The following is a 25,751-nucleotide window of genomic DNA, read 5'->3' as shown; positions in this document are numbered from 1 at the left end:
AAAATGCAATCAAATCAGCCATTGTTACTGTAAGGGAAATATTATTTTCTTAAATGTATCCAATCACTATACCACTTCTTATACATGATTAATGTTGTTCATTTTGCATGAGGTATGAGGTTACCTTATATAATCCTTTTAAGTGAAAGATACATTTGGTTGTGAATGAGCACTCGGTTCTAAGAACAGTCCCGACGTTTGTCCCTGAAGGAAGGATGTGTTTATCATTTACAGTATATGTTCTTTATGTTTAAGTTTTAGCTTTTTGATTTTATATACTGTTTGTTTTTACATATATGTGTGTGTGTGTGTGTGTGTGTGTGTGTGTGTTTCTCTCCCTCTCACATGTTTCAAGTCTAATCTACGACAAATGCTGCGAAACAGAAACTATCGAACAATACTTCTTTCTGTAGTCAAGGTCAGTGTGCCTTGGAAGAGACTAACGAGTCAGATAAAATGTTTCCAAATAAAAATTATTTACATGCAGATGTTGAGGAAGACCAAGGTGGATGAAGATGGACCAGAAGTGTACAGGTAAAAGAAAGTAGGAGGCCGTATGATAATTTGTTTGAAAAGTTTGAAAGTCTTTGTTCAGTGATAAGTGAGTGTATGATTTTACTGAATAAATACTCACTCATACAAAGTTCACTTTGGTAGCTCTCTGCAGAGAATAAAGCTCTTTGTTTGGAATAAACTTTGCTTAATTTTTTTACTATTTAGTGGCCTGATATTATTTTACAGTTGAATTTCCACCACTTTATTGATACAAATCTACTGACAAATAATTTGTACCAGTATTTGTTTATTTAATTTTTATATTCTGTCAAGCAAGATACAAACCTCTGACAGTTTAGGGGATAGTTAACCCAAAATTGTTGTTTTGGACCGCATCAAATTTTATTATGTTGATAAAAAAGACATTTTTCAAAATTTCTTCTTTTGTATTCCACAGTAAGAGGTTTGTAACAACATGAGGTCAAATGATGATAGAATTTTAATTTTTGGTGAAATATCCCTTCAAAACAAGAAATACTCCACTGTAAAACATTTTTAGCTGGTTAAAATTAGAAATAAAAAGTTCACCTGCTGCCTTAAAAATGTGAGTTAACTCAACTAAACATAAGTTAACTCAACTTATAGATAACCTTTGTTTCAACTCACAAATAGTCAAGACAATGCATTACTTTAAGTTTAACTTTTTTTTAACTATTTTTGAGTTGAAACAAAGGTTATCTTCAAGTTGAGTTAACTCACATTTTTAAGGCAGCAGGTGAACTTTCATTTCTAAGTTTAACCAGCTGAAAATGTTTTACAAAAATTGACCAAATGTTTGTGTGATTGTGTGAATGATTTTTTAGAATGTATCCAAATCTACTGCTATAATTCTTGGGATGTCTAGTTGAGGTCATGTCAAATCTCAGTCAGTTTAAGGTCACAACTGGGCCACTCCAAAAGGCATATTTTCTTTTGATAAAGCCATTATGTTGTTGATTTACTCTTCTGCTATAGGTTGTTGTCCTGTCACATCACCCAGATTCTGTTGAGCTTCAATTGGTGGTCAAGATGGCTTCCTAGAAAATGGCTTATTCTCCCCAAACCATAATGGCCTTCCAACCGAGTTGGGATGAGGTTTTTTATTATTTATGATTTTTATTATTTATTTATTTGGGTAGTTAGTTAGTTAGTTCCTCCCACTAAACACTCTTCTTGTTTAGTGTTTTTATAAACATAGACATCTTCACAGAAATTCTGCACTGTGCTCTTGCAGTCATCTTTGCAGGACGCCCACTCATAGAGAGAGAAGCAACAGTAGGCCTACTGAACTTTCTCTATTTTTAGACTATTAGTCTTACTGTGGACTGATGAACATCAAGGCTTTTAAATATACTCTGTAACCCTTTATTAACTTGTTCTGAGAACACTTTTGTTAGAAACATGGTTCACAAAAGGCTATGCTTCTCACAAATAGCAAACTAAAATATGTGTTTTACAGTGCTAAACACCTTTAATCTCACCTCATTTATTGAACTCCAGGTTAGATGACTCCTGATTCAATTTAACTTTTGGAGAAGTCATTACCCTTTTTTACATCGCATATTTTTTCCCACCATATACTGTTCTCACCGTGGATTCAATAAAAACATGGAAACACATTGTTTGTGTGGTGTTGTGTAAGCAGACTGTTTTGGCTGTTGTTGTGACTTTAAGATCAGATAATTTTATGACTAATTTCTGCAGAAACCAGGTCAATCGAAAGAGTTGCTAGGGTATTGTATTGTAACCATGCAAAGACAGGTTAGGGGGTTATTTTTTTGTAAAGGCATCCCTGTTAAAAAAAAAAAAAACAGCATATGCTGGTTAGGTATGTTTTGAAGCATGGCAGCTGGTTTAAGCCGGTTTATGCTGGTCCTTAGTTGGTCATGAGCTGGTTTAAGCTGGTCCTGAGCTGGAGCTAGTTGCTTAGGACCAGCTTAGGACCAGCACTTGACCAGCTTAACCCAGCTCATGACCAGCTAAGGATCAACTAATGCCAGCTTAAACCAGCTCAAACCAGCTGCCATGCTTCAAAACATACCTAACCAGCATATGCTGGTTTTTTTTTTTGTCAACAGGGATATGAGGAGACTGTAATTTGCTAAATGAAAAGTCATTTAAAAGTGAAACTTAAAATATATATTTTTTTAAGTTTTTGAGCATTGTATTAGTCATATATGTCATCACACATGGTCCTACTATAAATATTAAATTACTCAATGCTGAAGAAAAAAAAAAAAAAAAAAAAGAAAAAAAAAACATAGGCAGGGGAATGACTTGTTACTAGTAAGTGAAAATGAAAAGAGAGCTAGAGCCCCGCAGGCTTTGCCTGCCTGGGAATGTGTTTCTGCAGCCCACAAGTGCAGCTGTGCACATCACCAAATAGGGGGTGGGGCGTGGGGGCTACTTAATGGACTCAAAAAATACAGAGGAGAAGACAGCACATAACTTTGCTGTTGCTATAGACAACCATATTTTTCACAATTTCTTCTCTTGATTCCTACATGATGCCACTGACCAAACTTCTATGAAGTGTCTACTTCTAGTTGAAAGGAGTGGAAAATCACACAGAAACTTTTAATAATGCATCTTCATTTCCTTGTTCTTAAAAATAAATAAACAAATAAATAGGTTAATAATTACACATTTACTAACAAAATCATAGTATCAGTGATAGTGTTGCATAAATATCAGAAACAGTTTTCTAATATTTATACAACTCTATCAATCAATTTATACAACTCTATACAACTATGATTTTGTAGTTATTAGCATGCCACTATTAAACACATAACCTAACATAACCAAAACACTGCTTCAGAGCTTTACGAATCGAATCAGTGATTCAGATCTCCTATCAAACGGATAAACTGCTGAAATCACGTGACTTTGGCGCTCCGAATCACTGATTTGATTCGTAAAGCTCCGAAGCAGTGTTTTGAAATCGGCCCATCATTGTTGAAAAGTCGTTATTTTGTTTTTTTGCCGCACAAAAAGTATTCTCGTCGCTTTATAATATTAAGGTAGAACTACTGATCTCACATGAACTGTTTTAAATTTGTTTTTAGTACCTTTATGGGTCTTGAAAGAGGAAGTACCATTGCTGTGGATGCAGGCCTCACTGAGCCATCGGATTTAATCAAAATATCTTAATTTGTGTTCCGAAGATGAACGAAGGCCTTACGGGTGTAGAACGACATTAGGGTGAGTAATAAATGACATTATTTTCATTTTTGGGTGAACTAACCCTTTAAAGAGCAATACTTGCACCACAGTGTGTATCATGTGAATTACCTATCTACTGGAATCAGGTGGGAAAGTTGTAGTGGACAGCGACGTCTGGTGGTGAAATTTAAAGGCTCTAATAATCTAGTTTTCTCTTTCAATGCGTTCTTGTAATCAACAATATTTACTAGAAAAACACATAGATCTCTACTTCAAAAAAAAAAAAAAAAAAGACAAGCGTGCTATGTGGATGGATGAGTACAAAGAAAAACTATAAAGAATGGAAAATTAATCACATTTAGAAGGACACCGTCTGTTTGATGTCCAGACGCGTTCAGAGATAGGAGCTAGGTTATATAAAAATCCTGCAAACTATAGTAAGGCTAAAATTTACCAATTAACTAAATTACATTATGGCCTAATATTTCAATTTTTAAGTAAGTATAATTTATTATACCACACACAAATGTACACAATTCCATAAATTGAATCGTGTTTACCAAAGAAACAAACTCGTCAAACTCCGCCTAGTTTGTCTTTGCTACGGGATTGGACAAAACGGTGTCATTCCTGCCCCTTCATTCACCACTCCCCGTTCAAGGCAGTCGAATCCAACACTACAGCGAATGTTTCTCTCATGAATATTATTTAGTGGCGCTGACGTTGCTTTGTAGGCTTCCTGGAACGTTGGACCAGTTACGTAACATATTTAATATTCATGAGTCACAAGCTTCTTTTATTCGTCCACTTTAGAACAGTCCTATTGGACGAAAGACAAGTTACGTAATTAATATGCATGAAGCTCACGCTACTCATGTGACGTGCTCTGAGCTGTCTGAAGTTGAAAACACTGTTCATGTTATTGCTTCCTCTGCAACGCGCGTGCTGCACTTCTAATGCAAAAATATATATATTTTGTAGACAATTTTTATTTGAATTATTAAACAAGATATTTTTACCGAATCTTCTAATTTTCCTCAAGGACTGTTTACACTACCAGCTACCTTACTGCTAGATTTAAGTGACAAGCGAGCCTTCAATTTAAGGTGAGGCTAAGCTCAATGCATTTACGACTGAAACGTAAATTAAAACGGTCAGATCATTCCCTATGATCAAACATTATGGATTTTTGTTGTTTATGTACATCACGTGATTTTGCATGTTATGATATTGATGTGGTTACTACTTGTTTCCGTGAACTGCAGGCTTAGGAGGACGGTAAACAAGCGTATAATGGCGACTGAGATTGAAGCATGGACCACTGCTCCCCAAAACGATGGTACGAACATTAAACCTCTTATTGACTTAACAACTACTCATTTATGTATTCAGCCTGCATTTGGCTAAATAATGCATATGGTAGTTGGTCTTTTACCGTGTTGTTTTTGCAGACGATATGAGCTGTAGTTGCAGTCATGTTCCACCATGTGCTCTAGCAGAAAGGCATGTGTGGTATAAACTTATAGTTTCGGTATAATCGGTGCATTATTGCATCAATACCAAGATTTCACTGGTTGTTAATGTGAGCGCATGAAGGCAAGTTAACTCTTTCATGCAAAACTTTTTGCGGATAAGCATTTTTTCTTTCTTCTTCTTTTTTTTATTATTTTTTTTATTATTATTATTATTTTTTTTAAATGTCTCTGATACAGATAAAGTGGTCAAATACAAGCAACATTTTTTCCTCATATTTTACACAAATTAACTATCGTTCAAAATGTGAACTCTAGAACTGGGTACCAAAACAGTTCATTGCAACGAACTAGCATGTAAGATGGTAGCTAATGTTTATTGCTGCAAAATTGGCGAATAAACAAACCAATATGAAATGACCAATAGTGTCATTAAATACATTTCTTTTCTAATTACATCTATTTATATTTGATCTTGTATACGATAAAATCATTACGCTTCTTTGTTAACGAAAATTTGCTACAATATTATACACTACGCCCCCTTGCTGAGATACCCGGATGTTTTTTTCTTGCCACGTGAGTTTGAATATGAATATTTTGTAGATTTTTTCATTATTTGTTTTCGCGACTTTCTTTCATAAATACAGCGTCCAGATCAGTGCTATAAAAGTACTGTTATTATAAGTACGTGCCATGGTCATTGTTTTTGATTGCACACACAACTTGGCTTCCATGAGTTTCTCTTATCTACATCTTATCTATATCCAATGTGTGATTATGTAATATTTATATCGTTATATTGAAAAATATTGTGCATAAACTAAATTAAAATTGAATAAAAAATTTAAATGTTAAAAGTTTTGGAAATATTTGACCAATACACAAACACACAAACTACTGATGCGCTGATTCTGATATTTTGTCACTAAGTCTAATTTAAACTCTTAATATCACTTTTGTGCCTTTTTAAATGGTCTTGTATTACAATAAACACAAGTCAATTACACGCATACATGATACAAGAGCTCATTTTTATGGTTGTTCACATTCAGTAATTTCCGTTACTGGATTGGATCTATTAATTTGAATAACAGGAGAAGGCCTACATTATGATGCAGACACAGAGAACAAAAAAGTAAATACATATTCTAATATGACACTTTACTTTGTGGTTGCTAAAATTTGCACTTTCTAAATAATAATTTTCTTTTTTTTCTTTTATTATTATAATTATTATTATTATTATTATTTATTTTTTTTATTTTTTTTTACAAATAGTGATTTTGGTACAAATTATTTACAAAAATAAACAAAAAAAGAAAACTTTCATTATTTTACACATAAATGAAGTTTTTTCATAGCTTACTGTTTTTATTATCCATGTCTTGAAATGCAGCCAGAGTCAAAAATGTTTTTTCATACCTGCCAATAACAAGATAAATTAAGCAAATTTCTAATATATTTTATTGATGTATATATTTTGTCCCTATGACACTGTTGTTATTTAGCTGTTTTATTCCTTGCATATTTGCAGCAGACAGTAAAACGTGAAACGTTACCTCTCATAAAAACATTTATGCAAGTAGTATATCACGTGTCACCACGTGCAGTTCTGGAGGAAAACAAGCTGATTATAGCTTATAGACAATAAATGCACTTGATTACTAATTATTCATGGGTTTTTAATATCTACCTACCTATCTAGCTATAAGCAGTGTTGGGGGTAACGCATTACAAGTAACTTGAGTTACGCCATCAGATTATTTTTTTCATTTAACTAGTAAAGTAACGCATTACTTTTTCAATTTACAACAAAATATTTAAGTTACTTTTTCACATTTATTGACTGACAGCTCTCCTGTCCCAGAGGCATTGTGTTTGGTGTAAACATGATGGTTATTGTAGTTCTAGACTAAATGTGAACATGCATTTACTCATCTCACTTGTATAAAAACATTCAGTATTCCTCAAAATGAACAAAAACAGTGAAATGCAAACTCAGAATTTTACTCAAACCTGTAATAATTAAATATATTAAATTAAACAAGTATACTTTATGTATTTAATCTCACTTTATTAACCAGTGTCTTTGCTGCTTACCTTCAATGATCCAATTTAACCATAATAACAATCAAAAATCACTTTAGATTTAGAAATAAGAGTGTGGAACTTCCTTCTCCTGTATCCTATTCTTCTTTAATTCAGAATGGCACTACATCTGAAAGCTTTGTTTGAGCTGCTCCTCTACTGTACAGGCGTAAATATGCAAACTATGAATACCTATCAATTTTTATATCCCTATATTTGTTAAACAATCGTAGTACATAGTATGTAATGCACAGGCTAGAAAGGCAAATGTGTACTACTGACTGTATGTGTTGTTGTAAGGTGGGTCTAATGTGCACCCCCAGAAGATGTCAGAGGTGAATAAGCCATAGTTGACAAAAATAGATAAGACATTTTCCTTTTATCATGGCATATGTTCCTTATTGACAGTTAAACTGCTGGTTAAACACACCCAAAACCCCTCCCATTCTCCTGCTTACTTAGTACTTAATACAAAAAAGGAATCAACATAGGGTTGTTATTGAGAGACTTTTTTTTTTTTTTTTTTTTTTGTGATGCAGTTCCTCTGTAGCCCTCTGGTGGTCTAGTCAATAACGTACATACAACATTTTAAAGTAACACTTCTGATTTGGCCCTGCTGTGCCTATTTTGTGTTGCTGTTCCTTGCACTTATGCTGGTTTAGTGTGGTTTCTCGTCTGACCATAGCTAGTATTTAGGACGGGAGTATTTATTACCATGAAGGCCACTCCTACTCCTTCTTTCTCCTGTGAATGTGTACCCCACCCCACCCATGTAGACTGTACACTGCCATATGTAGTCAGGCTTGGCAAGAGCACCAGAGAGGCATCAGAATAAGCAACGTCAGCTTTTCTGCCTTCTTGTGCTGCTGCCCTCTTTTATCTCTTCATTTGTGTAGTCCGGTGAAAACAGAAAAAAAAAAAAAAAATTGTTGGGTTTTACATCTTAATGTTGTTTCAAACCTATATGCATTTTCATTTTGAGTCTATACCTTTATTAGCTTTGAGACCTTGACTTGAAAGTGCACTTTTACATGGAATCACTATTTGCAGTATGAGAAATACTGCATCCCATTTCTCATTGGGATATACTATAACGTTATTAAATTGCACCTTCATAACACATCGTGCCCTTTATGCATCCCGTCTGTGTTAAAATGTCATGATAAGCACTTAAAAAATTAAGCTACCCTTAAAGTCAGCAAAAAAAAAAAAAAAAGAAAATTCTAAATCTATTTTCCAAATGCATGTTGATGATCTTATTGTGAACAATGCTTCCATGCACGTTTCAATAAAAAAAAAAAAAAAAAATTAAAAAAATATTTTAATAAAAATTTCTTGATCTGAATCAAGAAATTTCTCTCTGGTGACATATGCTATACTTCTCCAGTCATTGAGTTCACTTAAACCCCGCTGCTTTCTTACAATCATCTGCGATCTGCCTTTATTTAATCAACAACCAATGGTAAGAATCAAATCCCTGCCCTACATTTTTTTCCTTTCGATAATCCGTTTCACTTGGATGTATGTCACTGTATGTAAGAAAAGATCTGTCACTACTTCCGTTTTATCGTGAATTTAATTTATTATTCTTTTAGTTTACCCATTCCTAAAGGAATAGTTCGCCCAAAAGTTTAAATTGTCATACTTGCTTTTTTTTGAGCATCAAAGTAAACATCAATAAAACTTGTGTACCATATACCAAGTATTCTGAAGCCATACAATTGAACTGTGTGATTAACAGACCCAAATTTAATGTTATTCTCTGAAAATCTTGAAGCATTGATTATTGTTGCCAATCAGACTATTGAGCATGTGAAAGCAAGGGCCAATCGGAGGTGTTGAAGTTGGTAGGAATCTTAATACCACTGGAGTTCACCACACTTGCAAATTCTTTCATTATAACCATAAAAGTGTAAACATGATGTAAATAAAAGATTTGTTGTGCAGTGTAGACCGCTTCATTGATTTACAGTGATTTACAGCTTCAGTGATTATAAAGTTAGTGCTCTTTGCTTGCTATCTGTAATAATCTTTTCAAAATAATAAAAAAAAAAAAAAATTATGCTGAATATTCAAGTACATAATGAGTTTCCTGAGTGATAACCGTATTTAAAATTGTGGTTGAATCCTAATTTGTCATTACTGATAGTGATAACCAAAGCACGTGGGGGAAAAAAAAAAAAAAAAAAAGTTAAATAGCAGTTACAGTACTTTTTGCTATAGTACCAGTATAGGTACAGCGAACCTTGACAGTATGACCCGTCATTGTATGGAAAATAACTGTGTAAAGATTCTTCAAATTCTTTGGTGTTTCATGGTACAAAATGACATCATACGAGTTAAAAAAACACTTAAAGGGCAAGTAAAAAAATGGCAAATTATTTTTGAGTGAACTATTCCTTGAATTTCATTTACCTTGGCCTTCCATATTGGTGAGACAAGAAGCAGTGTATTGTTAAACATCCGCCACTCAGTTAATGACAATAAAGACTGCAAGAATTTTGACTTACAGGTCCAGGGCCTGAAATTCAGCAAACAAAATATCTTAAATTAAGATAGTTGCATGCGTTTAGGCCTCTGAACTAGAACATTGTTTTTCAAGGTTTATCAGATGTGAATATGAGACCTGACCAGGTGTGCAGGAAAGACAAACATTTCTGCATGATGAAATGAAAGCAGATTGATGATTAAAATGCTTGGGTTGATAGTTGATACATGTCTAATGTCACTTGAAAATGTCAATATTCTTAAGTTTTTGCAAATGTTTAGTTCTCTTACCCCCGGTTTCACAGACAAGGCCAAAGACTAGTCCCAGACTAGAATACATTTTAATTGAAAGCAACTTTCACTGACATATCTTAAAATGTCAGTGCCATTGTTTTGTCTCAAGATGCACAAAAGTAATGTTGTTGTTTTTTTTGTTTTTTTTTCCACCTAAGGCATGTTTATAAAAGCTACTTAAATGTCCTAATTGAACTAAGGCCTAATCCTGGCTTAATCTAAACCTGTCTGTGAGACTAGGTTTTAAATTGGTATGCCTGATTGATGTTTAAAACATTTTTTTTTTGACATATTTAAATTGCAAATTTTCTTTTGGTCTTGTATTTTTCAGGAGCCTTAATTGTATATTTACATTTAAAGCAGTTTATAAAAATGAAAACCAACAATATTCATAGTACACAATGCTAAGTTTAAAGTATTAGCTAGATTAGTACACAAACTAGGAGTATCTAAATAGTTGTCCATTCTGTCTGTGTTTGGTACAGGTGTGTTCTCGCTTGAGAAAGAGCAGGATGAATTGGATGGGTCTTATGGCAGTGAGGATCTGAATGAGTTGGAGGTGAATGGGAACTGGACCCCTCAGGAAAAGGCCCTGCATGAGGCCAGACTGAAAGCTAAGGCTAAGCGGCGCCTGCGTAAATCATCTTCCCGGGATTCCACTCGGGAATCACTTTCTGAATCAGTTTCAGGAGAGCTTTCTACCGATCCGCACAGTCCCAAGAGTAAAAATGCTGTAAATGACCGAAAGTCACGGACCGGAAAAGGTCGAGGACTGCCCAAAAAAGGTGAAATTATGAAATATGAATTTGTTCTTTAATTATTTGTTTTTCCAATATATCAATTCATTAAAGGAAGATGGATACCAAATTTAGGTGTTAATATAAACCACAAAGCAGGATCCATTTAGCCTCAAGTGCCACAATCCCAATTTTGATAGTAACTTTAGTTATTTATGTGGTACATGGTATGACCAAAATCTTACATCACAGTTACAGTATTTATCATCATGATATAGCAAAATTATCCCCAAAATATATTATTATATATCGGTGTTGTAATTCCTGTTAATTTTTAAATTTTGATTTAAAAATGAAATTTATCTAAATTAATAATTGCATGTCTTGTTGGATCCAAACCAAAAAAAATATATCATAAGATATAATAGTCACCTCTTATGTTCTAGTGTCTATTGAATAAATGTTTTATATTTTAAAGTGCTTCCTCCCTACCTTTTGGGTTTGGCTTTCTTGTAGCTGTTTTATACTGATTGCTCTTATGAATAGGTGGAGCGGGTGGTAAAGGTGTGTGGGGAGCAGCGGGTATGGTATATGAGGTGGAGGAACCTGACGCTAAGGACCCCAACTATGATGAATCTGCACAGGTAAGTGTACATCTACTATTTAGCTTTGCAGCCTATACATGTAGAACTGCAACTGATCCAGAATGCTGCAGCAAGATTGGTCTTTAAAGAGCCGAAGAGAGCACATATCACACCTCTCTTCATAAGCTTGGACCGGTTGCTGCTCACGTTAAATTCCAGGCACTCATGTTTGCCTACAGAACAACCACTGGCTCTGCACCCTATACCTAAACTCACTACTTCAGACTTATGTGCCCCCCAGAAGCTTGCGTTCTACAAGTGAACAGTGCCTTGTGGTGCCATTCCAAAGAGGCACAAAATCACTTTCACTGACCTTTATCTTGATTGTTCCAAGCTGGTGGAATGACCTGCCTAACTCAACCCAAGCTGTTGAGTGTTTATCCATTTTTGAGAAACAGCTGAAGATGCATTTTTTTGTCAGCACTTTACACATTAATACTAACACTATTTTATATATCTATTAAAAAACACTTTACGACATGTACTGTGCGACACTAACTGGGACTAATCACAGCACTTGCAGATTGTTGCCCTATTGTTGGTTTGATTGCTTCTGTTGTTCTCCTCATTTGTAAGTCGCTTTGAATAAAATCGTCTGCTAAATGATTAAATGTAAATATAAGAATACTAGTACACTTTACACTATATATATATATTTTTATGGAAAATGAATGTTTAAATTCACAGTGCCATTCAACACATTTAGTACAGGTGTTAATAGTTTAAAGAGAAAGTTCATCCAAAAATGAAAAATCTATCATCATTTACTCACCCTCATGTCATTGCTTATGGTTTTCTTTTGCCTGCAAAACACAAGTTTCAAGCTTCAAAAAGGACATAAAAAGGTTTTATGTCCAGTAGTTTAATCCAAGTCTTCTGAAACAATGCGATGACCTACTACTTCCGACAAGATTCTGAAGTGCGCACCCACTGAACACTTTACTATCCCCTGAGTCCATGGTACTGGATTTGTGAATGGCAGTGAAGTGTCGCAACATGATGCCGTGAGTCACGTGACAGTGACCACATGGCAGATGTAGTATGTCCGAATTTCATTCGTACTATATAGAACATGCTTTTTTTTAATGGTCGTGAAGTAAGTTTCAAACCAAATGTTGGACCTGATATACAGTATGCGATTTCGGACACAGCTCATGTATACAGAGCTCAAATAAAATATGGTGATGTCAATGTGTCATGACATGACCACCAATGAAGTTTGATGTTTGGAATGGCATGAGGGTGAGTAAATAATGACAGAATTTAAATTTTTTTTAACCTATCCTTTAAGAATCATCCACTGGAAAACCCAAAGGCCTTTTTCAAAGAGTCAGTGTTTCTCTTGTTCAGTTGAGTGGGATGTGAGCTAAAAGTGGTTCTGGCAACCCTGCTGGTATTCATGCTGTTTGAATACTGCTATGATGTTAATCAGTGCACTGTATCACCCAAGTGTTTTACAAACACAGATGGGCTGTAGCAATGACAGTTTACTGGGAGATCTACAAGGGCAAATACATGATGATGAATTATTTAGTTTTTTTTTTTTTTGATTGATTTGTTGTCCCTTTATGTTAAAGTTGCTTTTTCTAGTGTCAGACTCTTGTTTGTTTATCAGGGAGACACAGTATATGCCACAGTAGTACCGGAGCTAGACGAGGGAGAACTCGAGAAGACCATCAACCCCATTGTGCAGGAGTACTTTGAGCATGGAGACACCAAAGAGGTGGAGGTGAGCTATAGATTATCACAAAGCCAGATTCCAAATAATAGAACCTTTTGTTTAAGTAGAATTGGATGCAGTGAGTGCTAAACATTCCATTCCCATTCTTTGTAATACCATTAGAGCAGTGATTCTCATCCATGTAGCTGGGGCCCTGATTGAGAGTTCCCTAGCGGAAATTAAACCAAGCCTTAAAATAATAGGGCTAGGACAATAAATCGATGCATCGCGAATAGAGAAATGATTCTGAGATTTTCCGAATGCATTGCAATTCTCTCTTGAATCGATTCTGAGCATAGTTTTTAACAGCAGATGGCACTGCGTGCTTTAGAAACAGCCGTACTCTGCTTGCTTCCAATTCCTTACACCAGTGCCAGCCCGTGGGGTTGTGGGCCTCCTAGGCGAGATCATGAAAATAGGCCCCGCTGGAGTAAAAATTCTCATAATTTTATGAATGAAGAGAAAGCACATATTTAAACAGATTAAAACAAAAGTGCAAATGAGCTTGAAAAATGAAACTAAATACATATACATGAAACACAAATAAATAAATTAAAATGTGTGAATTGTACATAAAAATTAAATAAAATACAAATAAATTATATATAAAAATAAAAAATATAAAGCTCGGTCAATATTTAAGTGTATAAATGTGTATTAAGTGTAACATTCAACATACATATGTAAAAATATTTTAACAGATGTAAACAAATAGGAGTGTAATCGATCCTAGTCCACCTGCTCCGAGTGAGATTCTCACTTCATCTAAAAGGCCTGTAGGTGGCACGCCACCTTCATTTAACCAACTATGATAACTTCATCAGACAGTAAATCAATAAAAAAATGCATGAGTAGATAATTCGGTAACGCTTTACAGTAAGGTTCATTAGTTAACTACATTAGCTAACATGAACTAATAATGAACTGCACTTGTACAGCATTTATTAATCTTTTTAAATGTTAATTTCAACATTTACTAATACATTATTAAAATCTTGTTAACATTAGTTAATGTGCTGTGAACTAACATGAACAAACAATGAACAACTGTATTTTCATTAACTTAAGTTTACGGAGATTAGTAAATATGGTAACAAATGTATTGCTCATGGTTAGTTCATGTTAGTTAATACATTAACTAATGTTTAACTAATGAACCTTACTGTAAAGTGTTAGCGATAATTCTTGAACTTAGCATGCTGAATGTGGTCCAATGTTTCCCTCATATGCAATTAATAATGTGCCATTTATAGCTGTCAAAAGAGCATACCTTTACTTTGAGCTTGTCTTTCTTCCTGTGCTCTTCTTTTTTTTCTTTTTCCGGCTCTGTAAAGATAGCGTTTGGATGCCATTTCTACCACAACTTCACTTTATCTATTCTTATTTTTATTTAAATTAACTAAAAATTGCATTGTGTATGACGAGACGTCATGGCGTTATGAGAGACTATTCCAAATCGATATCCAAATCAGTGAAGTCGATATTACCATAGATATTAGAATATTTGGAATTTTTATTTTTGACATGAGCATTTTGGAGAGAAGTGTGGTGGAATCTGTTTATGAATACTGTGATAATTACAGTAATCGAGTTCTCCACTATCACAGGCGGTATTAGGCAAATTAGTGTGAAGTGCAACTGTGTTTGTTTCTTATGTTTTCGGATTTTATTTATTCTTGTTATTCTTGTTTTTATTCTTGTTCTTTATTGAATGATTAATGAATAAAAAGTTCTTCTTGATTTCAATATTTATTGAAAATAAATGCCTTTCCAATCTTATGAGATGGAAAAAAAGCAAGAAGAACTAGTTCAGCAAAATGCGGATTCAAACTGTTGTTGATTTGCATCAAAAGTATCTGCTACGCCGGTTGCTTTACTCCCTACGCCACTGTTATTGACAAGTTACAAACGGTTTTTATACCTTTGTGCTAACCCGACATGGCATCTGCCAGCAAAGTGGGCTATTTGCACTTTAGGCACTCCGATTATTCTAATAGTTTCACAGCCGTGGGGCCCCCAGATAAGGCGGGGCCCTAGGCGGACGCCTCTACCGCCTGTTGGACAGGGCCGGCTCTGCCTTGCACACACCACTTGAATCACTTGAAAAGGTTGAAGCGAATTACAAGGGTGTTTGCACTGGGCTGTTTACATTAATCTCAAAACATTCTGAGGTGCAAGTACATTCTCAGACTCAGCCGAATGCACGAGCGCTCTTCTTCATTAACATTTAAATGTGCGGTTAAAACTAGCTTAGAACGCCATCTGCTGTTAAAATCTAAGCTCAGAATCGATTTGAGAGAATCGTAATGCATCTATCCAGAATCATTTATCGATTTGCGATACATCGATTTATTGTCCCAGCCCTATAAAATAAGATGAAAAAAGTAAAATCTAAATCAAGATATTTCTTATTTTTAATTCAACCCCTGTTCACACTGATGATGATCAAAAAGTTTTATCTTTGTATTTGACCTCCTAAATAATTTTTATTTTTTTTGTATAATAAATTTTCTAAGGTTAGGTGTGTGAGCTCCTCTCCTTGTTGAACTTTTGATATGTTTTTGAGCTTATGCACAAGTTCTGTAGAGTTTAGTTCCAAACCTGTTCCAACACACATACCTGGGCTGCATCCGAAATTGCATACTCTTTTGAGTAGGTACTTATTTTGAATAAGTATTTACTTCACGACTACTAATAAAGTATGTTCTGTACAGGGCTTGACATTAACTTTTTTTGCTCACCAGCCACTTTGGCTAGTGGTTTTCCAAAGTTACTAGCCACACAGCATTTTCACTGTCCACAATTTTGACATCGGTACTGTGGGGAAAAACTGCCATAGATATTTTAAATATAATCTCATAATTTGGCAGCAGGTATTTTAGGCTGCTGTCACTTTAAGACCTGATGCACAGATCCATTAAACTGTTACACATGCGTGTTTACATTCACTTACAGTCCCCTTGTAGTCAATAATTTCATCCCTTAAAACTCATCTTTGATCACCAAAATGACATATGTAGATTTAGAAAATTTATTCATGCCTTAAAATAGCTTGAATGTAAAGGCCACAACATACTCACAAAGTTCTTTTTTGTTCTTCGTTTAGGGGTAAAACGAATCATTACGGACCAATGGTAGTACGAAGGTGTTTTGCAGCTGGAGCAAATTTTCCTGAGAGTTGGCTTTTTTGCAAGCTGTTTCAAACTCCCAAAATGAACTTTGTTTTGGCCAGACTTCAAAATTATGTCACATTAGTTCGTTCGTCGTTTTCGTTTGAAGTATATCAAGGCCTTACTCTATACCCTTGCTTGATTTAGTATACACGGATCTATGAATATGCCAATTAGCCCCGACACCACTCACTCGCACGAGCTCAGAGATCCACTCGGTCAGTTTACTGAGGTAAACGCTACACCTTTTGCTTGCCTTTTGCTTGACTAAGTTATCAAACAGCTAATAATGTGTTGTTAATGTTACACAAACCAGGTTCCCATTCACAAGTGTCTTCTAAAGATCAGTATCCTTAGAAACACTTTGAACAACTTAGAACGTCAGTGGAGAAAGGCAAATAGTTCATCATAACATCGTAATATACATCATACAAACGCCATATTGCTAAATCTACCCGATTTTTCATATCAACAGAAAAATATACTGGGATAACCTTCTCTTGAGACTCCACTGCTTCAGATTGGTCATAGTTAATGATATGCTAAAGCCCGCTGACACATTGACGTGATTGGTTACATGGTAGTTTGTGATTTCACAAACACCAGCGATTTTCAAACTGCGTTTTTTAAACTGTCTTTACGTGTTTACGTGAAAACCTGCCAAGATTGCCATTTTGTCATTATTTTGTGTGTATTTGACTGTTTAAGTACAATATATAAGCAGATAAAAAGAACTCAATTTAGTACGAGCCCGTACTACAAGGCGGATTATGCTCGCACACTTTGGGTGTGAGCACAAATTCTGCAGGAATGAGTAAAATTATTCACAATACGTGCAATTCCACACTAAAATTCAAGCCCTGTAACACCAACAATATTCATCCGAAGTAAATGAAACGAGAGAGTGAGGGGAGGCGGGTTTGTGTGTCAACTCTCTGTCTGAGAGATGAGAGAGCGAGAAAGTGCAGCTGGTATCATATATCTGTTCTGCAGAAAATGAGTATTGGAAGCGCAGTATCAGTATCGATATATATTGGAAAAATCGATATTTTTGACAACACTACATTGCACATAGTTTTTTTTTTATTTCAGATGCCTCTTTAAAAGACTACAAAAAATGTATAGCCTATATTATATGTAAAATTCAACCGGCCAAAGTGGCTAGTAGGAGTGACTGCATTACACACCACTGCTGAAATCCACCCGCATTTGGCGGTTTCGTGGGTGTTAATGTCAAGACCTGGTTCTATATAGTATGAGTGTGAGTAGTATGAATGTAATCTGGACGTACTACATTCGCCATGTTGTCATTATCATGTGACCTACCAGCATCAGTTACTGTCGATTCACTGCCATTCACAAATCCTCTGCCGTGGCCTCATTGGATAGTAAAATGTCTATCGTATGCACACTTCAGTATCTCACCAGAAGTAGTAGGTCATTCGGGTACTTTTTGCCTACTCATGTGAATTCGGACATATTACTTTTGTCACATACGTTTTTTTTGTTTTGTTTTTTGTCTATAATGTAGTAGGGAAGTATATGATTTAGGATGCAGCCCTGTAGTTTTCAAATAAGCCTTAAGGACTTGATTAGCTGGTTTCCTTCAGTTTGGGCTGTTTTTGCTGTAATTCACCCCCGTAACAATTTTATTTTTATTTGAAGATCCAGGGTTCCCACCCTCTCGGACAACCAGGATATGAGGGAAGCCTAAATTTAAATGTGATTTAAGATGGAAAAGTTATGCAAATTAATAAATTTTTTGTAATTATGTATAGCTGTGAATAAAAAAAAAATGTTAAAAAAAAAAATCCTCATCTTAATTTAATTAAACGAGTTTTTAAAGCTCTAAAAAGCGAATCCATCCATCATAAAAATTAAAATCCATACGACTCCAGTGGGTTAATAAATGTCTTTTGAAGCGAAGCGATGCGTTTTTGTAAGAAAAACAAAAGTTTAGAAACTTTATTAAAACTTTATAAACAATAATCACAGCCTTCTGGCAACAGCTGTACACATGTTCACAAGAGTCGAGTTGTGTTTATTTTCGTTATTTTCATTTTTGGGTGAACTGTTCCTTTAATTCACCTCCCAGCAGCTTTTCACAGTCTTTGTAAGTTGTTGATCTAGACTTTCATCTCTGCTTCCTTCTTTGTCTGGTAGATGCTTCTCAAAGAGCTGAACTTGGGCCATCACAGATATGAGTTCTCCTCTTTGGCCGTGTCTCTGTCTCTGGAAGGCAAGGCCAGCCACAGGGAGCTCACATCACGTCTTCTCTCAGACTTGTCTGGAAAGGTGCTCTCTGAGAGGGACATGTCACGTGCATTTGACAAAATCCTTAAAGAACTGCCAGACCTCATCCTGGATACACCGGAGGCCCCACAGGTAAGGAAGAAATGTCATATGACATCATAAAAAAAAGCCATAAAAAGGATATGATTATTAAGAGTTCACTCAAAAATGAATATTCTGTTTTGATTTATTCATCCTCATGTTGTTTCAAACCTGTATGAGCACATTTTATAAATTTTGCCTGGTACCTTTCTTTTCTTCAGATGCTTGGTCAATTCATTGCACGAGCCATTGCTGACCACGCTTTACCCATGAGTTTCCTTGACTGTTACAAAGGCAAGGTGGATTGTGACCATGCCAGGTGAGCTTGATGTGACAGTCTTGGGATATTCACCAGCGGTCTTCTGTCCAGATTAAGACATGCTATTCTCATGTTTGTGTGTTCATGCCTTTATTACTGTTAGAGCTGCACTAGACAGAGCAGCAGTTCTGCTCTCCATGAAGAGGGAGATCATGCGGCTTGATAATGTGTGGGGAGTTGGTGGCGGCCAGAGGCCTGTCAAACATCTCATCAAAGAGGTAAAGTCATTACCGAGGATGGTCCTAATTAGTGCTGTCAATCGATTAACATTTTTAATCGGATTAATCACACTTTTGTTGTGTGATTAATCGCACCATTAGCGTGTAATTAAGCATATGCCATTTTGTTATAATTTGCTATATCCAGGAAAGTAAACAATTAGATTGAAGGGTGATTTTCACAAAACTGTATTTTCTGCAAGCTTCATGGACCCTTGGAGACACCAAATAACCAGATGATAGGAGTCCATATTATTCTGTTATATAATAAATTTATGCACACCAAAGCATCCATGAAAAAACCTTTACAGAATTCAGTGTATAGTATGTGTACAGATCAACAACAAAGAGATTTTCATGACAGAGCTCGTGTTTTAAAGCAAAGCACACACTAGAATGAATAATTCACTAAAAACACGATGAGTCTCTGTTCTCTCTGATTCTCTCTTTACATTACCACTGTTTTGGACTGGTTGTTTAAATGAATTCGATTACTGGATCACTGAAAACTTTCCCAGAGTTTAACGGCTTAAAATGATCTGAGTCTGATCACAATGAGAGAAGCAGAATTGGGTTACATCCTCTTACCAGGGTTACAGGTGCTTGTAGATGGTTTGTATTTGTTGTCTTATGCTTGTCTTAAACTCCCGACTTCTAAGATCATCTAACTGCATGATGTAAAAACATGAACGAAAATGCACAAAATGATGTCAAAATGCCAGTATTAGGAGAGATTCAAGATGAGAATGAACATGCATGAAGAAAAAATATTTTGCCAAAAAGTAGTGCAGTGCTAAGCTAAAAGAATACATGTGAAAGAACAGAATCGAATGTACTTGGCATATCACAAGCCATTTGGACATTGTAACACGCTGGAGTTGGAAACTTTGCTGCTTATTGTGCCTATTTGCCACATCGAGGACACATTTGTCTCAGTGCAAAGGAGAGCTTCCAAGGTGAGAATGTACCTACAAAAGCATTAGTAACTGATTTAGCATGTTAAGCTAGTGTATTAGCCATTAACAAAGTTTAAATGGATGAAGAGCCACATTAGAAAAATTGTAATTTAACTAATGGTTAGCATACTAAGCTAACATAGCGTAAGACAACAAATACAGACCCAGTCTGTAACTACGGAATGTTGTTTCTATGTAACAAAAGCAAATATCAAACATCTATTTGATCATTTCCATGTGGCTCTGTCCAAAGATCTTCTGAGCCGATTTTGGACAAAGTTGAACAAGATTTGTTGTAGGAGTTGACACAAAAACTTTAAAATGACAGATAAACAAAATTACAGAAAATGACAAATGGGATATTGTTGGAATCAGGCAATCAGCATAACCCATGGAATATAATGACACAAAGTGAAAGTGACATGTGAAGGCCAAGTCAGTAACCCATACTCAGAATTTGTCCTCTGCATTTAACCCATTCAGTTAGTGCACACATATTAGGAGTAGCAAGTAGTGAATATACACATTGCAAACTGTGGACACACACCCGGAGCAGTGGGCAGCCATTTTGCTGTGGTGCCCGGTGGTTAGGTAGGTGCCTTGCTCAAGGGCACCTCAGTTATGTCCTGTCGGTATTGAGATTCGAACCTGCAACCTTCAGGTTACTAGTCTGACTCTCTAACCATTATGTAGTGCTGAGTAGTAACTGATTACATGTAATCTGGATTATGTAATTACATTCCAAAAATGAAGTACTTGTAATTAGATTATATTAAATTTTAAAATGCTCGTAATCAGACTACAGTTTCTTTTATATTGATTACACGATTACATTTTATTTACACAATGGCAGAAAATCATTCATAATTTATTGATTCTCCGCAATTCTTCCTTTTCTCTCCATAACTCCTTCTTCATCTTTTTTTTATTTTTTTATTTTATTTATTTTTTTATAAAGCTTATGGCTTATATATGTTCAGAAAGTCTTCTAGTTTTGTGAAACTGCACACACAGACCAGCCACTAGTCAGGTGGCAATAATTAAATTTTTCCTTGACAAACACCAGTTTGGGAAACCCTGACTGAATGTAATGTTTAATGCACTTCATGTTGTTGATAACAAAGGATAGAATATATTTTCTTTCTCTTTGTATTTTTATATCAGTACGGTATAATATTATCCTATTCAATTCAATGTGATAAACAAGTTAGGTCAAAAGTAATCTAAAAGTATTCAAAAAGTAGTCAGATTATATTATCTTAAATGTGTAATGTAATGGATTACATTACTAAATTTTTGTCAGGTAATTTGGAATCAGTAACGGACTATAATTTGCAAGTAATCTATCCAGCACTGCCATTAGGCCACGACTGCCCAAAGACAATATTGTCAAAAGTTTTGGTAAAAACACTGAACGCTAGGTGGCGCTATCTTGAAACGTCTTAGGCACAAAACATTTAAATGAAGTTCAACATCCTGCACCCTATTTGCCATTTATATATATTATGTTGCTGTTTGTTTTACAGATGAACCTATTGCTAAAGGAGTACCTGGTGTCAGGTGAGCTCTCTGAAGCTGAGCACTGTCTGCGAGATCTAGAAGTGCCACACTTCCATCATGAACTGGTCTATGAGGTATGGATGAACATTTTACATACAGAAATAGTCAATATATTGAATGCACATAAATTGTAAATTGTGAAAAAAAAATTTTGTACTGCCAGTGTCATGTCTGAAGATTATAGGTCTCACCTTGGGCCAGTACATTTTCAACATAAAAGCATATATTATTAAAATGTATGTTTTTATATTCGATTATAAATTACACTTTTGAGTTACACAATGCTTTTCATGCTTTCTCTCTCAATTATTTCGTATTCCTGTCACTTTCCTGATATTTCTCACCTGTTTTTCTGGTTGATATAGGCTGTGGTTATGGTACTAGAGTCTACAGGTGACACAGCCATACAGATGATGGTCAAACTCCTCAAGGCGTTCTGGCAAACTGGCTTAATCACTCTGGACCAGATGAACAGGGTTTGTACAAAATTTACATTGTTTTTTTTTTTTTTTTTACACTGTGATTTTACACTGTTACCATTATCAAAACATTTTACCATCATTCTTCTGGCAATTCCAGATCTTAATGATTGTTTATAATTATTATTATTTTAATTATCAGCCAACAGATGGTACTGTTTAAAATGGCTTGTTATGCCATTTGAAATGCAATATAAATTTGAAAGATGAAACTCACTCACTGACAGACAGCATTTGCTTTAAAATCCTCATGTGTGCAATCCCTCACTGCCCTTATCTGGAAAACTTTCAGATACTTAAAGTAGGCATGAAACAGAAGTTCCTTTTTTCCTTTTTGTGTTCTATATCCAAGTGAAATGTCTTCTCGACCAAGTCAAGTCAAGTCACCTTTATTTATATAGCACTTTTTACAATGCAGATTGTGTCAAAGCAGCTTTACAGTGATAACTGGTATATAATTTTTGGCTGCACAGAAACCAAAAAAGAAAAATGTAAGAACTTGATTTTGTCTATTGAGAATTGATTGAATGATTGGATGGTTGTGGTTTGCTATTGCTTTGATCTCTTGTGAGCTGGTTGACAGGTTGCCCCGCTCTCGCACTGAAAAATGTTGCAGAGAAGAGAAGAGATGTTGCTATAAGTGGGAGGGGAAGTTATTTTGGTTTTAACTTCACAAGGGCACATGAATTAAAAAAAAATAATGGTAACACTTTACAATAAATTCTCATTTGTTAACATGAATCCATTAGCTAACATGAATTAACAATGACCAATATTTTCTTATAGCATTTATTAATTTTTGTTAATGTTAGTTAATAAAATGTTCATATTAGTTCACAGTGCATTAACTAATGTTAACAGAAACCACTTTTGATTTAAAAAATGTATTAGTAAATGCTGAGATTAACATTAACTAAGATTAATAAATGCTGTAGGAGTATTGTTCATTTTTAGTTCATGTTTACTTATGTAGTTAACTAATGAAACCTTATTGTAAAGTGCAATATTCCATTTAAAAAAAAGGAAATGTTAATGTTGATTTCATGGTGACTTAAAAGCACTCTCAGATACTGAAAGCAGTTTTGGTTATTGCTTGTAATATTTTTCTTTGTTACAAATTACTTTGTATTTGCTTGTATGTTTTAAAGCTATATTTAATTACTTAATAATGAACTTAACATACTTAGTACTTATGTTTTTTGTTTTTTTTAAATAAAATTCACAAATAAAATTGATATTAAAAGTCGGTAAACTCATTAATTAATAGGAAAAAAAGTATCATTTTAGAATCAGATTGTGATTCCTAGAATTGGAAACAGATCGAATTGTGAGGTGCCTAAAGTTTCTCACCCCTACTACGATAGTGAATGGTGATTTATTCTAACCACTCACCTACTGCCTTTTTTGTAAAGGTTTTTTTTTTTTTTCCAGTCATCACCAAATTTGCACCTGTCAATCTTTGGACCATGCTTGTGTTCAAAACAGTTTGCTTGTAATGTCAGCAGAAGTTTCTCAGTGAAGCTTGTGTATTGACATCCACCTTGACCTGGTAATTTGAAGGTTGCAGGTTCAAACCCTGCAGAGGACAGACTGAGAGCCATTGTGAGCAAGGGACATAAACCCACATAGCACAAGGGTATCCCTGTAGTCTTTTATTTTCTTCATTCATTCCTTCATTTTTCATATTTTTAATAATCTGGCATTAAACTTATAATATTTTTAGCTCAGAACAATGATTTTCAAATCAATAATTGAATTCCACATAATTTGGATCTGATCAGGTTAAATATGGAATTGCTTCGACACGGTTGGCAACATTTTTTGTACCGTGACCCTAGTTGTTTGTGAGAGAATTAATGGGTTTGTGTGTTATACACAGGGCTTCCAGCGTGTATACGACGAGCTGCCAGAGATTAACCTGGATGCGCCTCATTCACATTCCATTATGGAAACCTTTGTGGACCTTTGTTACCAGGAGTCAGTCATCACTAAGCAGCTGAGGGATTTCTGTCCAACCAGGTCAGAGACTTCCAGAGGACTTCCATCTTCACTGTTTACTGATGTTCTGTCGAGGATAAGAATTTTAAATTTGTTACTGTCTGATATATAATGGTAATTCACTTCCTGGAAACACTAGAATTATAACAGATGTATTCCTGTGGCCAACAGGGGGCGTAAGCGCTTTGTGAGTGAGGGTGACGGAGGGATTGTGAAAATCTAGAAGAATCAGGAGAGCTCCGGCAGGACCCTGATGCTTAGCAGGCTGGGATCTCCTACACATCCCTGGGAAACTGTCCTCACCCTCTTCATTGCTCATCTTCCGAGTACACAGAAATATTCAGCCTCAGAAATGATATCATCATGTAGAAGAGTGACAACTGAGAAATGCTATTCTCTCCTCTATTACAGGCTTTGTTTCATTTGTTTGTGAATTTATGTGTTTGTTTGCAGCGTAAAATGCAGCAGTGAAAAAAAGAAGTGAGGGGAAATCAGCAGCTTCAGATGGCCATGAAATACAGTTTGGGTTGAGGGATTAATTTTGCTTTATCGTTTTCAGCTTAAGTTGTTTTTCTGTTGTTGTTGTTGTTCACAAGTGTTCACTTGTTGGTGTTCACAGTGATCTCCCAATGTTTTTTTTTTTTTGCAATGTAATGCATAAAATATGAAGCACTTAAATTAAGGTATTAAAAGAAGTTGCTATTCAAATGAAGTGCTTAATCAAACTGTTGGGCCAAAATACAATATTTTATGAAGCGATTTGGGACACTTCTAATGGTTTTCATTTTATGGCATGCTTATCTTCAAATTTATCTTGTATAAAGAAACCATATGTTTACAGATTCACAAGGATCTGGGAGATTTCTTGGTTAACTGCATACAGACTTTTTTTTTTCTGTTGGTTTCTCGATGCTTATTCATGGTTTATGCTAAATGCATGTCAAGAAATTCTTATTCTTATGTTTCTGATTAGTTTTTACATCAGGAAGGGCCTTTTTAAGTTTTAGCTGCCAAAGAATGGAGGAGAGAGCATCATCACCTCTCAGTCAGGCTGATGCTTGCGAGACCTCGAGCTCCCATTTTCATAGCAGCCTAAAGTTTTGTACCCTTGTTTGATGCTGAAGTTCAAAACAATCCTTTTCATTTTTAGTCCTTGCATTTATTTGGACAAAGAGAAGGCAACTGAGCTAACAATTGATGAAAATATCTTTATCATTTTTGTAGTGGTAAACTTTTCATCAAATTACCACCTGTCTCAATCAATATTTTTTGGTCTCAATTATAATATGATGGGAGGAAATGACTAAATATAACCAAAAGTACTTTTGTACGATCAGTCTTTGTATCTGCTTGTTCATGGGACACTTTTTCAAAGCAAAAAAACATTTTGTCAACCAGCAGTTCCAGAGTTCCAGCGTTAAATACATTTTGACACTAATTATTTCAATAAAATTCATAATGCTCATATTTCTTTGTGTGAGTTTTACACTTTTTAGTCTATGTAGAGATGTCAAAATAAAGTACTGATTTGAAACTTGGAGAGAAATTATGTTGTAACATAGAACTAGTGATA

General features: G+C 35.1%; 1 protein-coding gene across 2 annotated transcripts; it reads left to right on the top strand.

The window, feature by feature from the left end:
• The first annotated feature begins 4,552 nt into the window (after positions 1-4,552).
• On the top strand, positions 4,553-25,645 carry pdcd4a (programmed cell death 4a). 2 transcript variants are annotated; one of them, XM_051893666.1, is made up of 12 exons: positions 4,553-4,805; positions 4,965-5,038; positions 10,529-10,828; positions 11,327-11,424; positions 13,040-13,153; positions 18,478-18,699; positions 18,870-18,967; positions 19,071-19,185; positions 21,668-21,775; positions 22,067-22,177; positions 24,060-24,199; positions 24,350-25,645. In XM_051893666.1, exons 2-12 carry the CDS (start codon positions 4,993-4,995, stop codon positions 24,399-24,401), a joined length of 1,404 nt encoding a protein of 467 aa, XP_051749626.1. In that variant the 5' UTR covers positions 4,553-4,805; positions 4,965-4,992; the 3' UTR covers positions 24,402-25,645. The 2 variants fall into 2 exon arrangements, with proteins under 2 accessions (XP_051749626.1, XP_051749635.1); XM_051893675.1 differs by lacking the exon at positions 13,040-13,153.
• The last annotated feature ends 106 nt before the right edge of the window (positions 25,646-25,751 follow it).

This window comes from Ctenopharyngodon idella, chromosome 1 (genome assembly GCF_019924925.1).
Source record: "Ctenopharyngodon idella isolate HZGC_01 chromosome 1, HZGC01, whole genome shotgun sequence".
In the NCBI taxonomy this organism is placed as follows: domain Eukaryota; kingdom Metazoa; phylum Chordata; class Actinopteri; order Cypriniformes; family Xenocyprididae; genus Ctenopharyngodon; species Ctenopharyngodon idella.
Note: the sequence above shows the minus strand (reverse complement) of the source record. Positions and strands in the feature narration are given on the sequence as shown.

Coding starts and splice junctions, on each gene's coding strand:
- pdcd4a (XM_051893666.1), top strand. CDS start 4,993: ATGGCGACTGAGATTGAAGCATGGACCACTGCTCCCCAAAACGATG. Junction 13,154..18,477: donor GAGACACCAAAGAGGTGGAG/GTGAGCTATAGA, acceptor TTTGTCTGGTAG/ATGCTTCTCAAAGAGCTGAA. Junction 19,186..21,667: donor TCAAACATCTCATCAAAGAG/GTAAAGTCATTA, acceptor TTTGTTTTACAG/ATGAACCTATTGCTAAAGGA.